The following is a 16,273-nucleotide window of genomic DNA, read 5'->3' as shown; positions in this document are numbered from 1 at the left end:
AGCTAAATGGAAACTGAGTTTTACAAATCATCATGTAAATACATTCCTTTTTTTTTTGCACATAGCAAGGGTCATTGGAAGGGCAGTCACAGAAATGTGGCTGAAGACCAGCAGGAAGTCCTGTCATTGTACTTCTCCTGAAATAATCCATTTTTTTCCCACTGATCAGGATGAATGTTCAACCAGCAGAGGGAGAAAAATCTACTTGAGCTGAAAGGTTATACTAGAGTCAGCTCAGTGCTCAGTGGAGAATGAGTCATTAATACATTTAAAGAAATGAGAAGAGTCCTTATTTTTCTGATTTGTAATAAATGTTTTTATCAGTATTTATGTGACTATTGATTTACAGTGTAAAGGCAGACAGAAATAAAAGCTATTTAATTTTTCGAAGTTGGTCTTATATTTTTTGGCACTTTGTGATAAACAAAAGTCTGTCAGGCAAAAACCCTTTCTGTTTTAATTTTAAATAACAATTAATTATTGACATACTGTATATAAACTGATTTCTGCTGCAGTTTATAGTTTTGCTTTTGGTTCTTTTTTAAAAATAATAATAATAAGCCGGGAAAAATACTGTTTTGGGCTGCTTTAGTGGCGCTTCCCTGTCCCATACGCCGTGGAGTTTGTTTTATGAATGAACGGAGTTTTGTTGACTTTGAGGACGTGGCGGTTCTCGGCCAATCCAATCACCGATGCTCCCTGAGGGTGGACCAATGAGCGAGCGACATCGCACTCGGCTTCTCAGCTTCCGATTGGTCGGCTGGCGTTTTAGCACAGGAAGTGCATGGGTGTGTTTCCGACGGGAGGGTCTTCAACTGCATCGGCGAACTTCCCTGAAGACACCGGTGAGTCCTCTTGCTTATTTGCGATTTAAAATACATAAAAGTAACTCAAATGTGTATCACATATACCTGGTGTTTAGAAAGGCTCAACACGGACATTACATAGTTGCTTATTAACCTTCATTAGATTGGTGAAATTGGAGGTTAGCAGGTAAAACTAACGGTACGCTAGGTTAGCCATTCCTATGTTAAACCCTGAGCTTTGATTTTGGATGGTAACGGTAACTAATGGGAAATAACGGTGACAAACTGTTGCTGCTGACTCGTTATAACAACGACTATGGTAGGATTTAAGATGTCGAGACGTGCAAAAGTAAAATTACAGATACTGATACGTAAGCTTTTTAGTTAGCAGTCGACGTATTTTAGTTAGAGGACAGTTAATATAATACATTTACAATTTCTTTCATAACCAACATTCGTTCAACATTCAGAATTAACCAAGTTAATTCTGAATGTTGAACATTTCTGATCCGATCATTTCAATTCTGAATGAAACATCTCTCTAAAACAACTTTTTTGAAGGTATGATTTACCTGCAGGGTTTATGTCTTAGACGGCATTTGCTTTAGCTCTGTTAGAGTCTACATTGTCACGTGTCAGTTGAATAATTCATAAATTAAAATTATTCCAAAAGAAAGATAATGATAATATTTTTGAGAATTGATGAGCTGGGGGCAATACAGAATAAGGTGTCGCAACGTCTACAGCATACCAAAAGTGGAGCAATTAAGGTATTGCATCAGCTTGAACAGTTTAGCCCAGTAATTCACCTCATTGTCTGAATATTTGCTTGAACTGAGTCATACACTTCTAAACATGCTCAGAGTTGAGTAGCCCTAAGTTTAAAGCTCTGATCAGATTACAAAAAAATGTCATGATAAACTAAGAAAGGTATGCAATACAAAGTTGTTGTTGTTTTTTTTTTTTTACCAGAATGCACTGTTTTAGCAATAACCACAGCTTTTCGGTGTCTTACTTTTACCCCTTGTTCAGACAGCGTTTGCACAAATCGCAGGATGGAGCTGCGACCACTTGTCATGTGTTTTGCTCTCTGTGTGGTTTACGCCACCAGCAAACCCACAGAGAAGAAGGAGCGTGTTCACCACGATGAACCCCTCAGCAACCGAGAGCACGATGATATGGAGAACTTTGACTATGACCATGAAGCCTTTCTGGGACAAGAGGAAGCAAAGACCTTTGACCAGCTCACACCAGAGGAGAGCAAGGAAAGGCTTGGGTAAGAATACATGTCAGGAAGATTGTGTGAATCAGTTTCTGAAATACTAGGAGTATATTAAGTTGCTGTGGTCATGACCTAGTTTCTCCTCAAGGAGCAGTAAAGTTCATCTGAGGTGACAAACCGCTGATATGAGCAAACAAGCTGATTTTTCTTTCATTTGTCTGCAGTATGTTGGTTGAACGTATAGATGAGGATAAGGACGGCTTTGTGACAGTGGAGGAGATGAAGAGGTGGATCAAGCATGCTCAGAAGAGGTGGATCTACGATGATGTGGATCGGCAGTGGAAGAGTCATGACCTCAATGGGGATGAAGTGGTGTCCTGGGAGGAGTACAAGAACGCCACATATGGATACATTCTTGGTACTGCTGCAGACGATGTTCTTTACACTTGATGTATCCATGAAGTATTACTTGTGTACTGCATAGACACAGACAAAAGTTTACTTTGTCACACTTGCACACACTATACAAAGTTGTGACCTCTGACTTGCAGATGATCCCGACCCCGATGATGGCTTCAGCTACAGGCAGATGATGGATCGCGATGAGAGGAGGTTCAAAATGGCCGACCTAGACAAGGACATGAGTGCCAACAAGGAGGAGTTCACAGCCTTCCTTCACCCTGAGGAGTACGACCACATGAAAGACATTGTCGTGCTGGTGAGTGGTAAACACACATGGGTGTTAAATGATGTCACACTAATACTAATTTACATCCCTTCTCAGTGCCCTTTGGTCTCTTTTCCTCTGATAGGAAACTATGGAAGATATTGACAAGAATGGAGATGGTTTAATTGATTTAGACGAGTACATAGGTGAGTTTTGTAAGCTGCAACAGTTTGTATCACACAATTTGGGGCTATTGTAAGAAAAAGTGAGTATTGGTAAATGTTTGAGGAACCCTTATACAATGGGCATAATCTGTAAAATGTCTGACAACAGAAAATATGTGCAACATCATCCTCCTTTTCTCTAGGTGACATGTACAACCAGGAAGGAGACAACTCAGAACCTGAGTGGGTGAAGACAGAGAGGGAACAGTTTACTGAATTCAGAGACAAAAACAAAGATGGAAAGATGGACAAGGATGAGACCAGAGACTGGATCCTGCCCAGTGACTACGACCATGCTGATGCCGAGGCCAAGCATCTCGTCTATGAGTCAGATGCAGACAAAGTATGTTCTTTGGAATTTTAAATTATTTCAAAATTCATCAGAATTGCATTGTTCTCATAAATTTTACTTCCTGTCTCATTACTCAACACTGAGGGGAAGTTGAACTGGGTGTGAAATCCCAAATGTATATGTAAGCCTGCTGCAGGGCTACAAAATGCTGAGAACATTTTTAATATATCGCATATTTGTTGATATTGCAATGATGTAGTCAAATATTAAAGTCACATAGACAAATAGGAAATAATTGGATGAAAACCTCTTTACCTTCCATCATCTGTAGGTTTCTGTTCTGCATGGTACTGTTGCTTCATTTTGCATTTTTTACCTGTTATGCACTACTTTTTTTGCCTTTTGTGCATCAATTTATGGGGGAAATGTCTTTTATTTACGTAAAGGGAAACAAGTATAACGCCATGTCTCAATTCAATGTGTAAAGTATTAATGGAATATAATGCAGTAAGGTTCTCTGGCATTCTGTATGCCTTTTTAAAATGTATTCTCCCGTATACATGGATGCACCATGAAGTCTGTCAGTGCCCACCATGCCCGTAGTTCTGTATGGTGGAGAGAAATACATTTTGTCCAAAAGAAAAGAACTTGACTGAGAAAATCCTGCACTCGCACTGTTGACATCCTGTAATTGTTTCAGCTGCTCATTCTCAAAGTGGAGAGATGATATAGAGAGGGAAGAAAAGAATTCAAGGAAATGTTAATTGTGTACTTAAGAAGACAAAAAGATTTCTTATATATTGTCTGCACCCAGTGACCCAACTGCATATCATACGAAACCTACCAAATACCTACAGTAACACAAAATAACATGAAGTACATCTATGTTTTGAAAACAGTTAGGAGAAATAGTAATTACACATATACAAGCCTAACCGTGTTATTTTTCATCCATCAGGATGGCCGCCTGACCAAGTCAGAGATCGTGGATAAGTACGACCTGTTCGTCGGCAGCCAGGCGACTGACTTTGGAGAGGCTCTGACTCGACACGACGAGTTCTAGCATCCATCTGTCTCCAAAGACTCTATGTTGATTTTGTGTACCACCTTACTTCTCCGACAGTGGATGGAGTTTTTCAAACAAGATGAGCTCGCCTAATCGAACGCCACGGACAGTAATTTATTTGATTTGTTGAATGTGTCTCATTGTACACACACTAACGTTACACACTAACAGTGTGTCCTCAAGCTCAGTTGTGTTTAAGATTGGGATATATTGCCAGCCTTTACTCTGCTTCCACACGCCACTCTTCCTTTTTCAGGTCAGGCGAAGGACAAACAGTGTTAGATGAAAATTAGATTTATGAAATAGCCATGATTTGCTATGAAACCCTAAAGAACAAGTTTGCAGTAAACAGAATTGTACCTTTTTTTTTGCAATGCACTGGAGTGTGAAGAGGAAAGCTGATTTCTAGCCGGTAGAATATGTTCTACTCTTCTGTCTAATCATAAAATTGGGCCCAAACTAAAAATTCCAGTTGCTGATTCACTTGTACTTTGTTTTCATGATATCTGATCATAATGTGGTAATGCTGGAGTGTACTGTGTTTGGAATGAGGAGTGGATATTAAATTTCAGTGACGATGAAGACTATTTGGACTAGTGCAATACAGTGTCATCAGTGGGACCAGGCTGTGTTTGCTATACTGGTCCCCAAAGCATCCATGTTAACACAGGCTGTGGGTCCTACATGAGGGCTGGCTGTGTGTTAGTTGAAGGAATCAAGAATTTATGATTACAGGACTGATGGATGCTTTGTCCTCTAAGCTGCCTCCTTTCTTTTTTCTCATCACCTCAATAGTGTGTGTGTGTGTGTGCGCGCGTGCGTGTGAATCTGTGTGTACATATATTATTTGTATTCTTGAAAAACCCTTTTTTGATGTTACGTTTTGTTGGATTCAGCTGAACTAATTGATTTGTGTGCCAAGCAAAAAACTTTTTTCCTGTTTTGTAATCAGTTTGGGAAAAAATGCTTTCTCCCTTCAAACACGTCCCCTTCCTAAATATGTGTGTTATGCTTGTATTATCACTACCACCATTTATAACCACTGTTGAGAATTTTTATGGTATACTATAATGTATATGATAATGTTTTTTTACAGGCTCACTGCAGAGGCCACCCTTTCACTAGTGACTTTACTGTAAATAAGTTGTTGGTCTGCAAACCGAGCACTCTAACAATCAGGTCCAGTTTTTGTGATTGAGAAGAATGTCTCAATAAAAACAAAAAAAACATGTACATGGGATTCTTTTTTGTCAACTTAAAAAAAGCTTCACATTTTTAATTACTACTTTGAAAGTGATATAATTTAGAATAATGTGGTAGTTGAATTTTCTCTGCGTTTCCCCAGCTTTTTTGTTTCTTTTCTCTTTTTTTTTTTAAGGAATTGCTTCATTTCCTGCTATGCTTCAGTGTGATGACCCACTGATCTCTGGCTTGTTGTTTTAGACCCTTTTTCTCTCGCTTTATCCTTTATTCAATTGAATGTAGGTTGCTAAGAATTTGAAAGCCAGTGCATTGTTTTTATTACATTTTTCAAAGCATCCCAGATCAGGGTTGTAATGCTTTTTTTATTTTTTAGGTATTTCACTGTTGTCCTCTACATATAGAGTAACTGAAGCTTAGAGTAGCTTTTCTTACCAACCTATCAACAATTCAGCATATATGTCAGGGTTTATTTTTTATATATCCATTTATTTATTTTGAACTGTATCCAAATCAGGTTTTGTTAATATGAATGCTTTTTTTCCAGCAGCCCCTGCTTTTCAATTAGCCATTCAAGATCTTCAGTGAAGCAGCTAATCTCATCCTTACCCCTTCCAAAACTGATCCGCAAATGTAATTTTTTAATCATCTGAGTGCAAGCCTTCTTATTTTTATTTCAGTTGCCCTAATACTATTCCTAAAGAATCTAACAGCCACAAATGATTTATGGACACATTTCTCGGTGTGTAAATATGGTGTGTACATGTGCAAAAGTGTTAAAATAAGTGTTAATTTGCACGAGGTGAGAGGTGATGTTTGATTAATTTAGCAGCTCTACTGGAATGAGACAAGTGCATTACCATGCTGTCACATGGTGTGTACACTTTCTATACTGAGTGCAGCATTCTTTTATTTTTTCCCCCCTTTTCCTGAGTCAAAAGCTTCTATTCAAAGTTTGTTCAGTACTTTGGTTTCTGTCTAAATTCTTGCTACAACTAGGACAGTCTATTAGCATGCTAATATAATATGCTAACATGTTAAACATTATACCTGCCAAAAATAAGCATGATATCATTGTTAGCATGTTAGCATTTCTACATTAGCATTTAGTTCAAAGAAAGCTTGTAAGAATAGGCATGTGCATTTCAATGATAAGTTTGATGACAGTGGTCAGAAATTCTGCATGCATGGAACTTTGATCCGAAAGAGAGAAAAGTGCAGCAGTTGTCATTTAAAAAAACACACACACACAGTCTCATTATAATTTGTAAACATTCACAGACAATATATGTGATTAATGGTTATTAATTCAGGCTGTTCTACTTGTACTAGCATTGCAATGAATTAGTATGTTGAATGCTAATTTACACTGTGAAGTTTGATTTCAAAGGGTATTTTTAAGCTGTGCATTGTGCATTCAAAGTAACAATTCCTGTGATCGAGATTAACTATATGATATAAATGGAACAACATTATGTAGAATAATTGTGCATTGTTAAATATTGATAATATACAGTCTCTGAACATATGCATGTCCCACATGCTGTATATCTTGTGTATGCATTCTGTTTTCTTTCTTGTCTCATTACAGCAGAGTAGAACCACACTGGTGATTTTTTTTGCTTGATCAAATGTCCATTTTCTGTGTCACCCATCTTCACCTTTCCTCCTCCATTCTCTGCTGTCTGCTCTGCCACTCTCAGTTCTTACTAAATGTGATAAAAGTTGGATTACAACGAGCCAACACTCTCAGCAGCTCTTCGTCTTCTGCCGATAATTCGTCACTATCCTCATCGTTCTTGTCTGCATTTTCATCTCCTAGAAAACGCTCAACAGCCACAACCCCCGCCCCCCGGCTGTCCTGTGTGTTTCCAGTGTTCGTCAAGGGCCTTCTGTCCTGAGATGGACTGCCGGCGTCTGCAGCCCCATCTGGATGCTCTGACTTCTCTGTGTGGTCCAGTGATGTGGAAGGTGGCTCTAACTCTGTGGTTGTAATCATAGTTGTACGCTCTGGTGTTACTGGAGGTGTATCAAGGGGAGACGTATCTAGAAGTACAACCTTGGCTTTTAAAGGTGCATTCTCTGGGGTGGGTGGGGGTGTGTCTGTCTTGTTGAGGGGTGAGGATAGTAGAGGCGAATATGGGGGTGTCTTCACACGAGCTTTCCGAAAGGGTTTGTCTATTTCTGCTGAAGCAATTCGGGTATGACTGCAGGGAATACTGGACTGAGATGAAGGGCTGGTGACAGGATCGGCAGGGTCTGCAGGGTCATCGTTGGGGGTTGTTTGTGTAGTTTGTGAATCAGGGCGAATGGCAAACGGGGAAGTGCTGGTGGCATCAGGGGTTGCAGGGATAGGACTGGTGGGAGATAGTGCCTCAGCACGGTCAAGGGATATATCAGTTAGTGAGCCAGGGTTTTTTTTAAATGGAGCTGCATCTTGAGCTTTATGTGTGGTGCTTCCATCCTCAGTGGCCAGTTGAGGGGAACTAGAGGAGCTTTTGGTCGGTGTAGTAGCATTATTGTTGAAGATCACAGGGCTGTGTGCAGTTTCAATGGGGATGAAGCTGGTGTCTTGTGCAGCGGCCGTACTGGGTGGAACAGGTCCTCGGCAGGAGGGGAGGTCTTGGTGGGTGTAGGTGCTAGGGTTGTCTGTGAAGCTGAAGGAAGGATTGTAGGTTCCATATTCTTCATTGTTGTGTGGTACTTCCTCTGTATGAGGCATGCCGCTACGGTGACTAGCCTGGAGGGAACAGTGAGGAAAAAAGGAAACAACTTTTGAATTGACAGGAGGTAAACAAATGATCCAAGTTCAAGTGTAAATAAGCTGGAGTGATATAATCAATTGCAATTGGAGTCATTTTCATATGAGGTGCCTCAAATAGTACTGTTTAAACTACAACTTGAAGGTATTCCAGACCTTAAAAACTCCGGATAGACAAAACAATTTTCAGAACAAGGTCCAACTTACTTGTTGCTTATGAAGATTTTGACCACATCTTGTGGCTTTCATCAACATGATGTTGCTCAGTTTTCATGAAGATAGTTTAGTTTTTCTCATGTGATAGTCCCAACATTGGTCAAGTATTATTGACCAATGTTGGGACTTTATTTAAAAATATTTAAAAATTCTGCTGACGCAGACCAGCAGAAGATGAGGTCAAAAGCTTAAAAATAGTGAATAAGTCAGAATGTTTTTGTCAAACTGTTTGAACTGTTCATTCACTTTTATCAGGATATGGACAGTTGGACATGGACAGACATGAACTAATAAGATGATTAAAAGAGCACTTAGAGAGTGCAGACCCCTGCCAAGGAAATGCCAAATTTCACAATGTTAACAAAAGTGAAGAATAATTAGTGTTCCCAAGTGTTATTAAAGTCAGGCCAGTAGTTTATCTGTAATTCTACTATTTTAAAAAATGTATTTGTATGTTAAATGTAGGACAATGATGAATATAATCTTCAGTAGTAAATAAAAATAACTCACCAGTTGGAACCACCGTAAGCTCTGTGGAAATATATGCAGTAAAGAACATTTCAAGAACTGAATATACTGACCAGCAAATCTTGGTAAATATGAGTCTAGTTTATTGAGATTGAGGATCTCACCACATTGGGGTGTTTGCCCTGGGCCACACAGCCTCTCTCCAAGGGGTCCCTCTTTCCCTTATGTTTCTTCTTCAGCCACATCACCACAGACAGGATACATCCAAATACAGTCATGAACACCATGCTCAGGAAAAATGCTTTGCCCACAGTGCAGCCTATCTGGCGGCCATTTTCCAGTGGGCTAAGAGGGACTGCAGTGACAGACATACAGATACTCTGTTTCAGTCTGCAGGTTCATAAGAATCGAGCAGTGAATGCCAGTGTTTAAGAGTGTGTACTTACTTGACTGTCCTTCAGATAACACCTCCACCACTACAGTAGCAAAGGTGGCATCACCAGACTCTTGGTCTGTAGCAATTACCTGCAAAGTATTAAGAGTTTTTATCACACCATAGCCATATTTATGTCTTTATTTATTAATATTAGATTTTGATGGAAAAACAAAGGGGTTGTGCAATGTCATGAACGGTCGGTTGGTCAGTCAGTGCATAAATATTCCCCCTCCCTTTGGCAGCCACAGTGTCATTTTGTCGTAACAATTTGTTGTGGCCCTAAAATATAGAAAGTCACTGCAATGGTCTTTTCAATCAAATCAAAAATCAAATGAGAACCTCTAGAATGTGTTTCTGCTTTGGTTGGAGTTGATTGGTCCTGGCAATCAAAAGACCCTCCTTTGTGATCTGGTAGATATCAGTGTGATTGGATGATGGAATAATGCTGAAGTGGATCTTGGGATTGGAACCCTGTCAATTTGTAGGGAAAAAAGAGGTGGTGGGTGACATTATAAATAAAATACAGTTCTGCATTGTGGATGTATATGTTGTGTGTGGAGTAAAGTGTACCACATACATGGTCGAAGTCTTGATCTTGTACATGTAACATCAGGGCTTTGCTGCCATAGGTATTGACCAGAGAAACATGGCTCTTTCCGGCAGTTACAAAGCCGTGATATTCAGTCGTGTCAAACTCTGGATGAAACTGGTTTACTGCCAGAACTCGGACCAACACTGTAGCAACAGAATACTTCCTGGGATCGTCGTCCTGATACACCTGGTTGCAAGTAAGAGACAGAAAACACATCAGATCGATAGTGGGTGGAAGAAAGTGTGTCTTTAAAGCCTACCCCTAAAAACCGAGTATGAGAGTCTCACCATGACCTGCAGATGCACCTCTGGAGTTTTGAGTTTGTCCCCAATCCCCCGAATCAATTTCATCTCTCCTGTTACTCTGTCCATCAGGAAACGCCCTTCATCATCTCCTAACATGAACATGGACACATTACAGTTTTCCACATATAAGCATTGTGCTTTTAAAAGGAGCAGTGTTTAGGTTTGGCAGATATGGACACAACTAATCTCACTCCTCATGCCTCAATGAGTAGCCAATCAGAGGCAAAGTAGGGCAGCTCATACCTTTGCCATAGTATAAATACAAGTTTGGTGAGCGGGCCCTATGCACAGAATGCACCATGATACATATTTCTGCAGTAGCCCAGTATGGCCAAACACTGGTTCTAGAGAGGGCCCTTTGGATTTTATGAGTTACCCGAGGGCCACAACACATTTGGAAAGGGAGGGGTGAGTGGAGGGGTATTAAATTATTCAGCTGTAAATGTTACTAAATCCTTCACACTGCTCTTTTGAATCTGAGCTTGCGCTGGTGTGTATGGTACCTGAGAGAATGGCATAACTGAGCGGAGAGCTGATTCCTCTGTCTCCGTCCACTGCATGAATGGGACCAGGAGAGAAGTCCAGCACAATGTCCTGCAACATGACAAAATCCTAATGATGGTCCTAATCCTTGATTTTTGAATCTGCGTGATATGCAAAACAGAAGCATGTCGCCTTCACAGCTAACTGTAGCGTCTGTGTGATCTGTGTGTTGTGTGAAGTTTAACCCCTCCCGGGTTAAGCCACTGACCTCGTCCCCCTCTGTGATGTTGACTGTGTACACAGGGCTGGTACAGATGCAACTGCTCTCATCCTGGAAAAGCAGCGTGCAGGGCAGGAACTGTGGGTACTGGTCATCTCCATCCAGGACAGTGATGGTGATGTTGGTGCTGGTATTGTAGCGCTCAACAGTGCTCATTTCCTGAGACACAATAAGTCAATATATGTTTTGAGGATATTACATCTTTCAAGCAAGTATGATTGTTGAAGAGATGAAGTATGCTTCATCTTCTCCAGTAGTAATCAGGCACATCAGGGAATTAAATCTTTACTTTTATTTCTAGGGAAGGATGACAGAAACATGCATTTACTCTACAGTACAGTATAAAGCTTACTGAGGCATGGATGGTGATGGTGAGCAGGGTTTTGGTCTCATAATCAAGAGGCTTGGACAGGATCACTTCTCCGCTGTTGGGGAGATCAACCTTGAAGTACTCTGCATCAGGCTGTTGAACATGGAAACATATTACCAACAGTGCTTCTTGTGGTGGTGTTTTCTTTTCTTTGTTTAGTTTGTGAGAATAATAGAGCAGAACTCACTGATGCCTGGTCAATTGAGTAAATTATCTTGTCATTATCAGCATCTGTAGCCTGGACAGTAAACACCAAAGTATTCACTGGAGTCAACTAGAAAACACACAGACAGGCAGAGAAACACTTTATATCTTTACTCCTGTATATGCTGTGTATGCATGCATAGATTTGTGTGCATGTGTTTGTTAAGGTGTCATACTTCACTGATAATAAGAGACTGGATAGTGTCTTCTGCAAACACAGGGGAATTATCATTCTCATTGAGGATTTCCACCATGATCCTGTACACACTCTACAACAGAAAAAGACACATAGAGCTTGAATGTCTGATGTCTCACTGGAGAGTTATGCGTAATATGAAGAGGCCAAAGTGTACCTGAAGTGTGTCATCCTCATAGCATGACAACTCAGCCATTAGAATGGGCCCCTGAGCCTGAGAGATGGGAGAACAGAGACACAAGAGATATGAAGGTAGAACAAAGAACAAATACTAAATCATGATAACCAAACTTTGTGAATAGACTACTGCCCATAAAAACTCTCTATTTCTGCTTAATTCAATAGTAAATGCACATGAAGTGCAAATATTTTCAAGCTGTTTTCACATACAATTAACCCTTGGTTTCATAACCTTTTGTATTTGTTGTGCATGCGCACATTTGCCTACTCTAGAATTGTTTTATTTTTGAACTACATTGGCATTGATCTTAATGTCACATAAATGTAGAAAAATATACTATTGCCACATGCAGTTTATCCTGATGTTAATCATCAACCAATCATGGATGTGCACCAAAAAGTTTATACATAATAGGGCATATAACACACTTTAAATATTCCTTATTCTTTATTGAAAGTGTCTTATTTGCACATCCTAATACTTTATCAAATGAGTTGGGAAGATGGCAGTTCTAGAGGAAGGAATTTTATGAAGCCCCATCAGTAAACCTCTGGTTTGTAACTAGTCAAGAACATCTATAAGACATTTGAACTTCATTATAAGTCACATCTATAATATTTTGTGCACCAGAAAGCATTGTAGAGTGACAGAAATAGGGACAGAGACAGAGCGAGAAATAGCTAATCTGGTTTAACAGCTGCCATGATGTAAGTCAGCTGGCTGAGAAGAGGATGACCGTAAGAGAGATTGTGTCCGATCCAAGGACAAGGCTGTAAGATTCAACCTCTGATAGTTTGTTCTAAACTTAGACCCAAATTCCTCATTGCGGCCCACACTATCACTAGCACTCCTCTAGACTCTGTGAAATGGGATTGCACACATAAAGAGGTCACATCCCGACTCAGTTACCTCTTGGTCAAGGACCTTGTCAGCTGATGTGTTCAGCCGGATGCTTCGTTCGTCCAAGAAGAACCAATCCGCATCTTTTCCATCCAGGCTCCAGTGAACCCCTTCCATTGTGGTCTCAGCCATGAGCTCAGCAACAACTTCTCCTGATTGGCTGTTTTCTCTGATTGTTGCAAATACATCCTGACCATCAAAACATCCACCCCACCCTGACATTCCTGTGTCAATGCAAACACATATGCAGAGTGTAAGAAGGCCATTCATTCTGGCCAAAAACTGAACTCTGATAAGAGCGAATGTGACGTGGCTGTACCTGTGGTTGTGTGCAGACACAGGAGGACCAGCAAAGAGCTGACTAGTGCCTTGGCCTGAAACAAGCCCCATTTCAGTTCAATGAAGGCCATTCCTTGGCTCAGTCAGTCCTCAGGGACCAGGTCTTTCTGAGTAAAGATAGAGAGAAATAGCAAACATGGTTAGCTAAACATCTTTTCTAATTCTACTGTATGAATGAGTGGGTTGGATTAAGCTTTACTCTGAGACTTGATCACAACAAGTCTTAAGAAGCATCATTAGATTAAGACCCACCGCTAATGTATAAACACAAGCACACACACACACGCACACACACGCACACACACACACTGCTCTTTCATATAATTCCTTCAAATCCTCTAAAGTGGGTTTGTGCCTGGCTTTCCCCCGTCTGAGCCAGGAAACTTTTTCCTCTTCATGTTTCTCTGAACTGACAACACTTATTGTGACTCATTTTCTTCTTGGACTTGTGGCAATGAGTCCCTCTAGCAGAATATCAGGCATGTTGATGTCTGTTTGGAAACTTGCCCACTATTTTTCACCACAAAAATCAACTTCACTTGTATTTTAAGTAAATTAACATGTGTGACTAAATATCTGTCATGCTCATATGAGTCCCCAGGTGCACTGCCATGCTTGGTGTGGGGTTTAGGGGGTCAGGGAGCTTAGCAGGATCTGGGGTTAAAATCCTACTGAAACAACAACTCTGCTGCAAATGCGAGATAAATAAACAAGTTTGACTGAGTTATTATGGATATGAACACCGACTGCCAATGCTGTTGTTCAGCTGACTGACCTGTTGTTGTCAAATCCTCTGCAGCTTTTCTGTCAGTCCCCATATCCTCCTGACTTGTGATGGAAGCAGCATGTCTGATTCCTAAAAGCCCTGAAAAGCCACCTAACGCAGAAAAAAAAGGCAGGCTGTGGCTTTTTTTTAGAAATAAACAACAATAGATGGCACTGATGCACACACTAACACACACACTGACCCCGCCACATATATTAAAAAGCAGACAGAACCTTATGCTGTGTTTCCTGAGATCAACGTCAGCTCAGAGGCTAAACCCAGAGGGCGGGGCTTACCTGGTCAGGGCAAAGACTAAACCAATCAGATTAGAGACGGCAAGAACCTGACGGTGAGGTCAGAGACCGGGGTCACAAGTGAATTTAAGAGATTTGTCTGGTGCAAGGAATCTTGACCTCCACAAACAGTTTGTCATGCAATTAAAGTTGAATAGTCAGATTGCCCAGTCAGCTTGAGTTCAAGCTGTAGTTAATGTATTACAGATCATAACAGGAAATATATTTTCATTTAGTGAATGATGTCTTGGAAGCTTGTATTTTTTATTATAATTAAACATCCAGCTATATGTCAGTGTATTGTATGGGTTAGAACCCTCCCAGTGATGGAAAACAGTATGTACTTGGGTCACACCGCTTGCGCCTGTTGGATTTGTTCAATTAGTGACATGTGACAACTAATGGGGCCTGACAAGGGATTAGCTATCAAACATCGGCTGTCCGCCTTCTGAAGATTAACCCACATCCTTTTTCACACATGTCCCAGCATGCATAGACATACACAGACACACACCCACATAAAAACCCTTAAATGCGTGTCTGTACATAACTTTAAGGTTCCTGTGATGAAAGCTATCGTCTGGCTACATCAGAGATGTTTTGGTTGGTGCAGGCTTGAGAGAGGTTTCCATTGTCAGAGAAAAGCAGGGGGGGTGGCAGAAGTGTAAGGTTGCCTCAGGGAACAGCTGAACACTGAACAGTCTGTGTCTCTGACTGAGAGCTCAGAAGAAAAGCACCTCTCAGGTCATGTTTTTGTGTTTTAAAGATGGTAATTCAAGCAGCATTTAGAAAAGTCAATTGAGAAAAATGAGACAATCACTGCAAATCGTTTTTTTCATGTGATTGTGTTAAACAATTAAAATTGCTGAATACGTGATAGATGAACAGACTTGTTGAGTTTGTATTAAACTGCTGTGATTGTAAATCGCCACTGGATGTCAGCAGAGATGTGGTTTAAAATGCGATGGGAGGTGTTTGACAGATAATAGCTGGCTCTGACAACGACATCATCTGAACATCTGTTTTTCCAGAATGTGTGCGTTTTTTTTCTTGTAATGATTTTACCAGAAGTGGCGATAATTAAAACCTGAGCTGACCTATGCTAGAGGACAAATCCATTGAGCAGTAGTTGTTTGAAGTTGCTGTTTAGACTCACATGCTTTGGTTCACACACTTATGTCTCCTTCAGGATGAAATGATATAACTTGAGTGATTCTTGTCGCGCCATCATAAGGTCAAAATCTTACATTTTCAGAGAGCTACCCTGGTTTATGACCAAATATCTGCAAGATGTTTTTAGTGATAATTAGCTCATGTTAGCACGCTGACATGGTAAACATTATGAGCATGTTAGCTTCGCATTCAGGTCAAAGCACCAATATACCTGCAGTCTTGCAGAGCCTCTTGCATGACTGTAGACTTATTTGACTTGTTCTTAGTTGCTCTAATATGTCTTGCACATCAGCCCAACATAATCTTTGTGTGACACTAATCTACTTGTCCACACAAGAGGAAGAAAGCCCACTGGCCACATAATGGCTGTGAGAACAACATATTGTTCCTGTCAGAGTTCCCTTTGAGAGGCTTTTCTGAATTTTAAAAAATTTACAGTGAAGTGTCTTCTTCGTAAAGCATGATTCTAAATTGAAAATGAATTCCCGCAACAAACTTATGCAGCATTCTTCAATTATCTACTGCTTTATCTGTCTTCAATCAGCCCTCTTGGCCTGGAAGCGCCATACCATCCGGAGAGATTGAGTGTATGTTGAAAACCCTTTGAAGCAAAGAGAGCAAGTCCTGTGAGAAAACGTTTTAATTGCGATTATTACAGACAAACTGACATGAGTCACGGATGAGGTTCTGTTTGGTATGTGTATAGGGGGTGGGAAGATTTTAGTTAAAATCATGTGTGTGAATATGTGTGTCCTTTAAGCCTCCTTCAACAGATATAATCTAAATCTGTACAGAAAACAATCTGGAGTGATGAGGGACTCTCCCGCCTGCTG

The 16,273-nt window shown here is 40.4% G+C and overlaps 2 protein-coding genes across 3 annotated transcripts; one reads left to right on the top strand and one right to left on the bottom strand.

Annotated features, from left to right (window-relative positions):
• The first annotated feature begins 747 nt into the window (after positions 1 to 747).
• Positions 748 to 5,510, top strand: calub (calumenin b). 2 transcript variants are annotated; one of them, XM_059336058.1, is made up of 7 exons: positions 748 to 845; positions 1,839 to 2,082; positions 2,253 to 2,446; positions 2,580 to 2,746; positions 2,841 to 2,901; positions 3,063 to 3,262; positions 4,170 to 5,510. In XM_059336058.1, exons 1-7 carry the CDS (start codon positions 785 to 787, stop codon positions 4,272 to 4,274), a joined length of 1,032 nt encoding a protein of 343 aa, XP_059192041.1. In that variant the 5' UTR covers positions 748 to 784; the 3' UTR covers positions 4,275 to 5,510. The 2 variants fall into 2 exon arrangements, with proteins under 2 accessions (XP_059192041.1, XP_059192042.1); XM_059336059.1 differs by having other exon boundaries at positions 797 to 845; positions 1,843 to 2,082.
• A 1,666-nt stretch (positions 5,511 to 7,176) lies between these two features.
• On the bottom strand, positions 7,177 to 13,279 carry LOC131973012 (cadherin-related family member 5). The gene is made up of 15 exons (XM_059334849.1): positions 13,189 to 13,279; positions 12,879 to 13,093; positions 11,946 to 12,002; positions 11,769 to 11,861; positions 11,576 to 11,662; positions 11,371 to 11,481; positions 11,007 to 11,177; positions 10,759 to 10,849; positions 10,238 to 10,344; positions 9,936 to 10,136; positions 9,698 to 9,829; positions 9,369 to 9,447; positions 9,087 to 9,277; positions 8,965 to 8,985; positions 7,177 to 8,217 (listed from the first exon to the last, which is right to left on the bottom strand). Exons 1-15 carry the CDS (start codon positions 13,277 to 13,279, stop codon positions 7,177 to 7,179), a joined length of 2,688 nt encoding a protein of 895 aa, XP_059190832.1.
• Positions 13,280 to 16,273: the final 2,994 nt, after the last annotated feature.

Source organism: Centropristis striata, chromosome 6, assembly GCF_030273125.1.
Source record: "Centropristis striata isolate RG_2023a ecotype Rhode Island chromosome 6, C.striata_1.0, whole genome shotgun sequence".
Classification (NCBI taxonomy): Eukaryota; Metazoa; Chordata; class Actinopteri; order Perciformes; family Serranidae; genus Centropristis; species Centropristis striata.
This window is presented reverse-complemented; position numbering and strand designations above follow the sequence as displayed.